Here is an 11,311-nt window from a genome sequence, read left to right on the forward strand (position 1 = left end):
TGCTTGGGGAGAGCAGAGGGTAAATCATGCATCTGAGTTCTACAATGTGGAAGAGAAATTAGAGGTCAGGAGAAAAAAGAAACAGGGTCAGATAGTAAGCAGTACTGGCAAATGCTGGGCCTGAGATCACTGCAGTGTGAGAGGTGAGGTCCTCTACAAAGAGAAAAGAGCAACTTCCAGGAGAACTAAATGAGTGAAGAGAGGAGATTTTGAGATTTGTTGATCCTGATTCCAGAGAAAATAACAAAGGTTTGGGAGGCATGGGGATAAGACATGATGAAAGTGGAGGACGTGTGAGAGAGAATATGGAGTAAGACATTGAGTGAGATGAGCTGAGATCAATCTAAGTTCATGAAATAATGGAACTCAATTGTGCCTAAGATTTTGAGGTCTGTCTGTCACTTCCTCCCTCTGCTGGGGATGGACATTTGAGTTCTTTGAAAGATAAACAAGAGCTCTGCCCCAAGCTATCCCCTGGCCCTTAGTTTACTTCTCACGTGGCACACTTTACTACTGAGAGCATACAATAATCTATGTGTACAACATGAGCTACGTGGCACTTTTTGCCTCTTTGCAAAAAGTGCCACATTTAATTTTAACTATATTCTGTTTTTATAAAACTGCAACTTTTCTTTGAACATACAGAAAAAATATGTTTATAAGATATAATAAAATTGTTAAAGTCTTCTTATATCATTAAAAAAAAACCCTGAAATCTACCCATAAGTCTGAATTCTTTTTGATTTTATACCAAATAAAATACTTCAGACTCTAGATGCTTGTATCATCATGCCCTCCAGAGTCACAGAGCTTGTTCGCCTGCATCCAGACACCCCTAAAGTACTTCGGCAGACAGTTTTACAAACTCTAAAACTCATTTCTGAAGAGCCTTAGAGGAAGCCTGACTGGAATAACAGATGTAATGGGCTGTGGCATCTAAGATTATACCTCTGCCTGGTATTTGCACACACAAAACTAAGGAGTGGTTGCACTGCCGTTTCTTATATGCTTGTATGTTACTAAGATTTTTTTTTTTTACAGTGCTGCATATATAACCTAGTGTTCTTAAGCATGCTGGGCAAGTGCCCTAATGTGCACATAGACTACTAAAGGCAATCTGTCATACAGATTTAACTTCAAAAAAGAATTAGTAGTTGTTTCAAAAGATTTAAATTACAATGAATAGATATATTTGATTCCAAACATTTAAGAATTTAGAATAAGAAGTCTTCTTATACACCAAAAAAACACACCGAGAAAACAGGAAACAAGCCCATCCATGATAGTCTCAAAAACCATAAAATATCTTAGAATAACTCTAACCAAGGAAGTGAAAGACCTGTTGAACAGGGGTGGTTTGAATGAAAATGTCTCCCATAGGCTCCAAGTATTTGGACATTTTGTCCCCAGATGGTAGTGCTATTTTGGGAGGTTGTAGAAGGTGTGGCTATCCTGAAGGAAGCACGTCACTGGGGGTGGGCTTAGAGAGTTCTTAAGCCTTGCTGGATCTCCAGTTGCTCTCATTTCCTGTGCCTGCTGGAAGATGTAGAGCTTAGCTTCTGCTCCTCCTCTAGCCACCTCTGCTGCCATGCCTCCCTGCCATGAAGGACTGTAATTCCTTCACCATAAGCTCAAATAAACTCTTCCTTCTATATATTGATTTGGTCAGTGTTTCTACCACAGCAACAAAAAAGTAACTAATATACCTATTTAATAAAAAAGTTTTTTCTTTTTCTTTTTTTTTTTTTTTTTTTTTGAGACAGGGTCTCCCTGTAGCCTCAGCTGACCTGGAACTCACTATGTAGACCAGGCTGGCTTTGAACTCACAGAGGCAAGCCTGCCTCTACCTCCTGCTAGGATTAAAGGCATGCACCACCATGCTGGGCCTGTAATAACAATTTAGGCTAGGTGTTGCCTAATTTAATCCCAATGCTAGGGAGGGGAGGCAGGTGGATCTCTGGGAGATTGAGGTCAGCCTGGTATACAAAGTGAGTTCAAGGCCAGCTGTGACTACAGGGAGACCCTGTCCCCCGCCCCCCCCACGCAAAAAAATACCAACAAAAATCGCCCCCAAAACTAAAACAAACAAAAACCTGTGAAAATGGCCACCATACCAACAGCATTCTACAGATACAACACAATACCCATTAAAATTCCAACATAATTCGCCACAGAAATTGAAAAAAAACCCTCAAATTTCGTATGAAAACACAAAAAAACGCAGGATAGCCACAACCATCCTGAACAATAAAAGACCTGCTGGCAGCATCACCATCACCAATCTCAAATTATGCCACAGAGCTATATAGTAATAAAAACAGCACAGTACTCCCATAAAAACAGACACACTGATCAATAGAACAGAACTGAGGCCCCAGATTTAAGTCCATGTACTTGCAGCCACTTTTTTTGACAAAGGGGCCAAAAATACACATCAGAGAAAAGACAGCATGTTTGACAAATGCTGCTGGTCAAACTGGATAGTTACATGTAGAAAAATGAAAATTCAATTCCTATCTCTCAACATACACAAAACTCAACTCCAAATGGATCAAGAACTTCAACATAAGACCTGATACCCTGAATCTGATAGAGGAGAAAGTAGGGAATACACTTCAATTTATAGGTACAGGAAAGGACTTTCTGAACAGGATTCCTACAGTATAAGCATTAAATCCAATAACTGACAAACAGGACCTCATGAAACTAGAAAGCTTTTGTAGAGCAAAGGACATTATCATTCAAGTGAAGAGGCAGCCTACAGAATGGGAAAAAAATCTTTACCAGTTATACCTCCAGGGTATATATCTAGAATATTTAGATTGAGGGTTAATATCTAGAATATATAAAAAACTAAACATCAAACAACCCAATTAAAAATTGAGGCAAGAATTAAACAGAGTTCTCAAAAGATGAAATGCAAATGGCTGAGCAATATTGTTTTTTAAAGTTCAACATTTTTAGCCATCAGGGAAATGCAAATTAAAACCAGGTTGAGATTTCATTTCATCCCATATTATCTTATAATGATGTTAAGGGCCAGTTCATTAAGGAGTTATTACTATTGAATGCATAAAAGTCAGGCACTGTGGGGCTGGAGAGATGACTCCGTGGTTAAGAGTGCATACTGTTTTTGCAGAGGACCGAGTATAACTCCCAGCACCCATATGAGGTTGATCACTTGGGCATATTCCCAAAGGACTCTATATCCTACTACAGAGATACCTGCTCATCCATGTTCACTGCTGCTCTATTCACAAGACCTAGGAAATGGAAACAACCCATTCATCAACCAGTGAACAGATAATGAAAAAATGACACATGATACAATCTTATTCAGTCATTAAGAAAAACAAAATTATGAAATCTGCAGATAAATGGACGAAACTGGAAACAATCATCCTGAGTGGGGTAACCCAGACCCAGAAAAACATTTCTCTCTGGTAAATGGATGATAACTTTGAACCCTTAGATATGTATGTTTTCAATTGGAAAATCCAAAGAGTTCAGGAAACTGGTAATGAGCCATGGGGGGGTCGGAGGATTCCTGGGAAGGGAGACAGAAAGCAGTGATACAAAAGGGAAAAATGGAGTAGAAAGGGTTAAATGGGGTTGGGGATGGGAGGGCAGGGCAAGGAGGGACTATGGGGAGGCATAAATAGCACTAAAGTCCTTTTGAAAAAGTCAGATGGAGCCGGGCGTGGTGGTATGTGCCTTTAATGCTAGCACTTGGGAGGCAGAGGCAGGCAAATCTGAGTTTGAGGCCAGCTGGGTCTACATAGCAAGTTACAGGCCAGCTGGGGCTATAGGGAGACCCTGTCTCAGAAAGAGTCAGATGGGAACCACCACAATAAAAGCTTCTTAAAGTACATACATACACAATATGAAAAGATTAAATGCAGTTACCCTATAAAATAAATAATAGGGGTATATTGCTCCTACCAAGTACCAAAGGCTGGCAAATAAAAAACCCAACGCCAGGCATGCACTCACTCTTTTTTTAATATGTATAAGTGTATTGCTTGTAAGTATGTAAATGCACCTGTGTTGTGCAATGCCCATGGGGGTCAGAATAAGGCATTAGATTCTCCTGGAACTGGGGTTATAGATGGTTGTTAGCTGCCATGTGGGTGCTAGTAATTGAACCCCAGTACTCTGCAAGAGCAACCAGTGCCCCTAACCACTGAGCCATCTCTCCAGTCCCACAGATTCCCTCTTCTGAAGCTGTTGACCAGAGGTCTTATAAATCCTCAAACAATTGTAGCCATGGCCCCCCGCTCTTGGTTACCCATCCACCAGAACTTGACGGTAAGACCCTATTGTTAAAGACACTACATGCACAAGTTGTAGGCCCAAACACAAAGAGAAATCAAGCTGGTACTGACCTCTACTGGCTAGCTTTCATACTGATAGAAGGTGCTATGCATGCTACTGAAGAAAAACCTTACCCAGGTTTGAATCCTGTGAGCTACATGAACAACTGGCCTGGCAAAATATGCCCACTGGTAGCATGAATGCTATATAAATAACCAACCATTTTTTGGTTGGATTTAAGGTCCGCTTCACAAGTTAGAGCTCAGAGCCCATACCTGACACTGTTATCAGGCCTAGAAACCTGTGGTTAGACAGTCACTGCCATAAGGGAGAGCCTACTATTCTGCTAAAGAGACACATTGTTTAAATGACTCCTAGTAACTTACTGTTATACTCATATACTAATGCATCTCTGAACTTTCACCAGAGAAGCTGCCCTGCCTGTGCAACTAATAGTGATTAACACAGAGATACACAACTAATAAATATGCAGAGAATAAGCGACTGAAGATTGTTTAGCCCTGAATAGGACACCTATATCAAACCCCTGCTTCCCAAATTTCCAGAATCATTGTGGAAGAGGACTGGAAAGATTCTATAAGCCAGAGGTAGGGGATGACCACAAAGATACTGTTTTCTAGACAGCTGGGCAGTTACTCATATGAACTCACAACAATGGTAAGAGCATGCAAAAGTTTAAGCCAGACAAATTCACTGCACAGAGCTGTGGAAGTGGGGAAGAAGCCCCAGTCCGAGCTCAGAACTATTCATAATTGACAGCTGCTGGGAGAGGGAGAGCCAATTTTCTCTAAGGGTATGATGCTGGGAAGGTTGACCAGGCTTCAGTGGGCATTTGGAGACACAAATTAGATAGGCCTTTAAAAATAAAAGTATATATATAAGAAAACACATAAAATTGGGTGGGGGGCAATAAGGGGAGATGGCGACTAGAAATGGGGGAGGGAGTCTGAATATGATAAAATACATTGTATGTAATTCTCAAAATTTCAATAGAAATATTTTTTTAAAAAAATTGAGTGTAAGAAAAACAAGAAAACACATCAAGTCATTTTTAAGACTCTTCCAAAACAGTGTATTGGTCAACCAACCTGTGGCACACCAGTGCTAGGCTTGGGTATGTTCTTGCAATGACAGCACTCAAGAGGCTGGAGCAGGGGCATTAAGAGCGTGAGGCTAGGGCTGAGGACACAAGTTTACTTATAGAGCACTAGCCTAAGAGGCGCACAAGGCCTTGGGTTTGATCACCAGTACAGAAAAGTATACTACAAAATGCTACCTAGCCATTTAAATACTGTGAGAGTATTTTAATGAAACATGACAAGGGAAAGCACAGTTATTTATATGCTGATTCCCTTGGGCATAAAGATATGTACCTTTGTGGACTAAGGGTGACTTCCTGGTTTCTTCATTAGTCTTCTCTATGATATATATGAAATGTTATAATCAGAAAAACATGACTTAAATCACAAACTCTCATGCTTTCTTACCTGAAGGTACTAGAGAATCTTGCTCAATAATCCTTGCAGAAGCCAGATCACTAATAATATACTGCAGCCTTAAATGTCTGAATACAGACACAAATGGTTTTCCTTGTTCAGTTTCAAGAAAGGTCGTCCCTTCAAAATCTATTAAAGAAAGTTTTAATTAGACATTCTTGTTAAATGTGCTGCTTTATTCATAAATGTTTTTATGGACAAGGACACATAGAGTCTGTTAGAATGCAAATAAGCTACTTTCAAGGATTTCAATAATTTTATGAGGGAAACAGAGAAACTGAAAAATCTCCCAAATTGATTTTGGTCCTAATCAGACCCTTGGGCTGGGAACACAGCTATTCTGGGCAGTTGGCCTTATAGTTTATCAAGGTAGGTGAGGTGTTATTGAAAAGTAATTAGGGTGACACTGTCTCTGGAGAATCCATTCCCAAGGCCAACATGCCAGAGAACCTGGAGGCCAAACAGTTCACGTGAGAGTCCTACATGATGACCAGGACAGGGACAGCTCTCCAGTTTTCCTACTTATACCAGTGGTAAACATTAGTTAACATATTCTCTACTAAAATACCAAATAAAATATTACTGTAGATTTGCAACCCATGAGCATTATTAATTACTAAAATAAATTCAAACTTATAAAGTATATAATTTTTTTCTCTTAGGGAAAATTTAGTATTTCTAAACATTACTTACTTGCATTCCAAAGTACTCTTGTGAATGGGAAGGAAACACCTAGGTTACTGTTATCAACAGGAACTTGTGCATAAGCTTTAGTATGTTTCTTATTAAACAAGGCATACCTACTGGGATATGTTCAGCCTATTGCTATTAAGGAGAGATGAGAGGTGCCATTACACAGATTCTGCATCTCAAACCCAACTAGACAGGTGTTCTCCACTAAAATACTTTCCTGAAAATTGCAAAAACACAACTAATGAAAACAATTTTCACTTTTTTTTCTTGAGACAGGATTTTACTATGTAGCCCAGGGAGCTCTGGGTCCTCCTGCCTCAGTCTCCAGACTGCTGGGATTGGAGGCCTATGCCACCACACCCAGCTCTCAAATGTCTATCTCATACATTCTTTTGTATTCCTATGCTATATTGGCAAGAACCAAGGACAGCAAATAAAGTAGTTCACTCACTGGAAAGTTAATACTTACCTTTGCTTATGCACAGACAGGAGGCACGTGACTAAGTTTGCACCTTTTGCCTTCCTTACTCTAACAGTTCTAGCTCATGTGGTAAACTGAATGTGCAATTGTGTCCCACATGCAGTCCATTACATGAGCAAGTTGCAGAAATCTAACTCTAAACTAACTCACAGCCATCTAATCATTTTCCCTCACAGCCTTTTCTTTAGGGTGGGTAAACAGGTTGAGCCATTTACTTTTGTGGAATTCAAAATTCATGTTTTAAAATTTCTTGCTGGTGAGCATGTTTATACTAACTTCATTATTAGAGTTAGCTGCAGTCACAGGTATAACTGCGTAGTTTTCTAAGTTTCTACTGTTTCTTTTATCCTAATCCATATGTATATGAAAAGTCAAATTTAAAAAACTTAAGAGATATACTGATATATAATATGTCAGGAGATTACAGTAAATTGTTCTATTTTCTTTTTTTTTTTTTTCCTTCATCTTTTTGAGACAGGGTCTACCTAAAGCCCCAGCTGGCCTGGAACTCAGAGAGATCCTCCTGCCTCTGCCTCCCCAAGTGCTGCTGGGATTAAAGGCGTGTACCACCACACCAGGCTTAACTTTTTCTATTTTCTAAATGTACATTAATTCTGCAATTTCAAAACTGTTTAGAATGAACCTATAAAATCTTCATAACAAAACAAGGGCTTAGATGTACAATTTGATTTTGAGTAAAGGCATCTTAAGCAATTAACTGTTACAGGGAGTCAGGGCAAGACTGCAGGGTGGGAGGTAGAGTGGCCATGGCTTCTACTTACTGCTGCTGCAGTGGACCCACTTGTAGACCACCACAGAGGGGCATATCAACACCCAGCCCACAGTTTTCATTGAGCCTTTTTCACTTCTTTTTTTTTGAGACAGTGTCTTTCATATGCCAAGCTGGCTTCAATTTTCTTATGTAGCTGAGGATGACTTGGAACTTCTGATTCTCCTTGCTTCCCCTTCTCTGATTAGGGATCTAGGATTAGGTGTTCACCACCAGGACTGGCTTATGGAATGCTGGAGATGAAACTCAGGGCTTCCTGCACTCTGGGTAAGAGCTCTATCAATTAAGCTACACCCTTAGCCCCTTTTTAAATGTCCTCACCCTCCTTATTCAGATTTGTTATCTCCCTGTTTATTTTATTTATTTAAATTCCCTCTTCATAATTCTGCTAATACTTTAATTGCTATAACAAAGTCAAACAATTATAAATAGTATTCTGTTCTTTTTTAAAAAATATTTTATTTTACGTATATGAGTGTATTGCCTGCATGTGTGTCACCCATGTTGTGAAATGTCTGCGGAGGTCAGAAGGTGGAATTGGAATCCCTTGTAACTGGAGTTACGGATGGTTGTTAGCTGCCATGTGAGTGCTGGCATTCGAACTTGGGTCCTCTGTAAGAGCAGTCAGTGTTCTTAACCATCTCTCCAGCCCCAGTTTCTTTTCTAAATGAGATCACATCAGATTTTACTTGTATGGCCTTTTACATATTTCCAATTCAAGAGCTTAACAGAAAATTTATCCAGCACTGAGCTAGTTATATAAAATAAATGTTTGTTTCTTGAGACAAGGTCTCAAGCAAACCAGGATGACCATGAACTCGCTATGTAGCAGAGGCTGAACTCTTGATCCTTTTGCCTCCACTGTTCAAGTGCTGGGATTATAGCTGTGCACCATATACCATTCTTGGCTTATATAAAATAATTCTATAACATTTTTTAAAAACAAGACACAGAGAGCACTGAATTTTAAAAGAACTTCTAGTTACCAAAAGGCATCATTAAGATAAAAGGATAAATCACAAATCAGATTATATGATGGTTAGTTTTCATTGACAATTTGATTCTATCTAGAATCACCTGTAGAGTCTCAATGAGAGACTATCTAGATTAGGTTGACCTGATGGCATGCCTGTGGGGAACTGTCTTGATTATGGTGATTGATATGGGAACACCTAGGTCAAGAGTAGGCATTACCATTCCCGGAGTTTGGATTTTGGATTACAAAAACAGAGACAGTCAGCTGAGTACTGACAAGCATGCATGTGTCTATTCTCTCTGCTCTTTACTAGATGTGATGTGACCAGCTGTATTAGTTCCTGCTGCCTATGACTTCCTTGCTATGATGAACTGTAACCTGGAACTGTGAGATAAAATAAACCCTTTCTCCCCTAGATTGTTTATGTTAGGTATTTTGTCACAGCAACTGGAGGGAAACTAGGACAAATGATAAGGGCAAAGCATCTGTGACAAAGGCTGGTAATCACAAATAAGCAAAGAAGCTGAAAGGCTAATGTGATGATAAAATGAGGAAAAGAAACTCGAACATACATTCCAAAGAGGAGATGTGACCAGTAATCCTAAGAGTCATTTAATCTCGTTCATTATCAAGGAAGTGAAACCCAATGGTGCACGGTATGGTGGCAGCCTCAGGGGCCCCATAGGGCCTTTTCCCTTTGTACTCTGGGGTGCCACTTTGGTAGCTTGAAATCAGCCACACTGAGCAAAACTGTACCATGAAAAACGCTACAAACCAGGACTAGTTTTCAGTCATTACTATGTACACTAAGACACATATGCACGCGAGAACATAGTGGCTCGCTCTGTATTCCAGTAACATAGAAGGGTGAGGCAGATGGACTGTTGCCAGTTGGAGGCCAGCCTGGATGACAGACCAATAACCTGTCTAAAAAACAAAAGTAAAGAAAACAAAAAAGGTATACATGCACAATCTGATATTATTTTTGCTTAAAGCAAAAAGTAATAAGGGGCTAGAAAGATGGCTCAGCAGTTACGAGCACTGATTGGTCTTGTAGATGTGGGTTCAGTTCTCAGCATCCACATGGAAGCTAACAACCACCTATAATTCCAGTGCCAGGGGATCCAATACCCTCTGTGGCCTCCATAGATACTGCACACATGTGGTGCAGACACATATGTGGTGCCAACAGACATGCAGGAAGAACACTCACACACATAAAATAAAAATAAACCTTTAAAAAATGCAGAATTCAATCCATGGGTGGGAGGTAAAGGAAGGCAAGGGCTCAGGAGAGTACATGAGGCTGTGAAGGGAAGGTCAGCTCAGAGGTTCCATATTTTAAAAATAAATAACAAAGGTGGCCATGAATGGACCAAAATAACAGTGAAGTAAGAGAATTGTGAATTAAAGGCTATGATTTATCAACTTCTTTACTCAAGGGCAATTAAAAGTTTGTTCAAAATTATTTGGTTTCTTGATACAGGGTCTCACAATGTAACCCAGGCTTGCCTGGAACTTATTACAGAGACCAGGCTGGCCTGAACTCATGCTTAGTTCTCAAGACTTTTGTTTTGGCAAAGAAAGAAATAAACATACTGCCTACTCGCTTCTATACAGAGAAACCTCTCAACAGTTCATTCTGCCAGGTGCAGTGGCTGACATCTATAACCCCACCTGAGAAACTGAGGCAGAACTACCTAGAATTCCAAGTCAGCTTGGTTTCTTAGGAAACCAAACTCAAACAACACCTCCCCCAAACCTGAAACCAAACACAACTGATCGTTAAGTAATCTTAATCTATCTCCACTACGTATCTGAAGGAAGATATGTATGAGCTCCTCACATACTGCATGCAGCACACGTGTGTATGTACACTATTTTTACATTACTTTCCATCTGTGCCACACAGATGTCATCCACAGGCCTCATTCAGAATTGTTGTTCGAAAGACATGGCTGACGTGGGAAATCCAACATAGCTAAACAAACAAGAGTAATTCTAAAATCTACTGCTGACAAAATGGGGAAAGGCGGTAGTTCTGGGTATCAGAGCCTGCTATAGTTCAAGGGGCAGTGACATGAACATTCCCAGCCACTGCAAGTGCTTCCTCACCTAGCAATAGCTATCTGTTGTTAACAAGAGGCTAAATTAGTAAACTGCTAAGGTGATTTCCAGCTCTAAAACTAAGTCTGTAAATAAAAGCCAAGGCCTGCTTTTAAGAAATTTCATTAAAGACTGAAGAGATGGCTCAGCGATTAAGAACACTGGCAGTTCTTGCAGAAGACCCGGGTTTGAATTACAATACCCACATGATTCTGACCATCCATAACTCCAGTTCCAGAGGATCCAATGCCCTCTTCTGTCCTCCATGGGCTTGCATGATATGGGTGCACTTACGCACCTACAGGCATACACTTAATACACATAAAGTAAAAATAAATAAATAAATTTATTTAAAAATCCCATATTATAGACAAATATGTAGTCATAAGAACAAATTAAGGAATACTTTGCGGGGACATTACTGAAGATTGAAC

General features: G+C 39.8%; 1 protein-coding gene across 1 annotated transcript in view; it reads right to left on the reverse strand.

The window, feature by feature from the left end:
• Positions 1–11,311, reverse strand: part of Gmcl1 (germ cell-less 1, spermatogenesis associated) — a 59,223-nt gene that overhangs the window by 26,094 nt on the left and 21,818 nt on the right. Inside the window, 1 exon segment of the mRNA XM_029558743.1 lies at positions 5,823–6,004. Within this exon segment, the coding sequence (XP_029414603.1) occupies positions 5,823–6,004 (182 nt within the window).

The sequence above is a fragment of the Nannospalax galili genome, unplaced genomic scaffold, assembly GCF_000622305.1.
Source record: "Nannospalax galili isolate Female #2095 unplaced genomic scaffold, S.galili_v1.0 scaffold269, whole genome shotgun sequence".
Taxonomy (NCBI): domain Eukaryota; kingdom Metazoa; phylum Chordata; class Mammalia; order Rodentia; family Spalacidae; genus Nannospalax; species Nannospalax galili.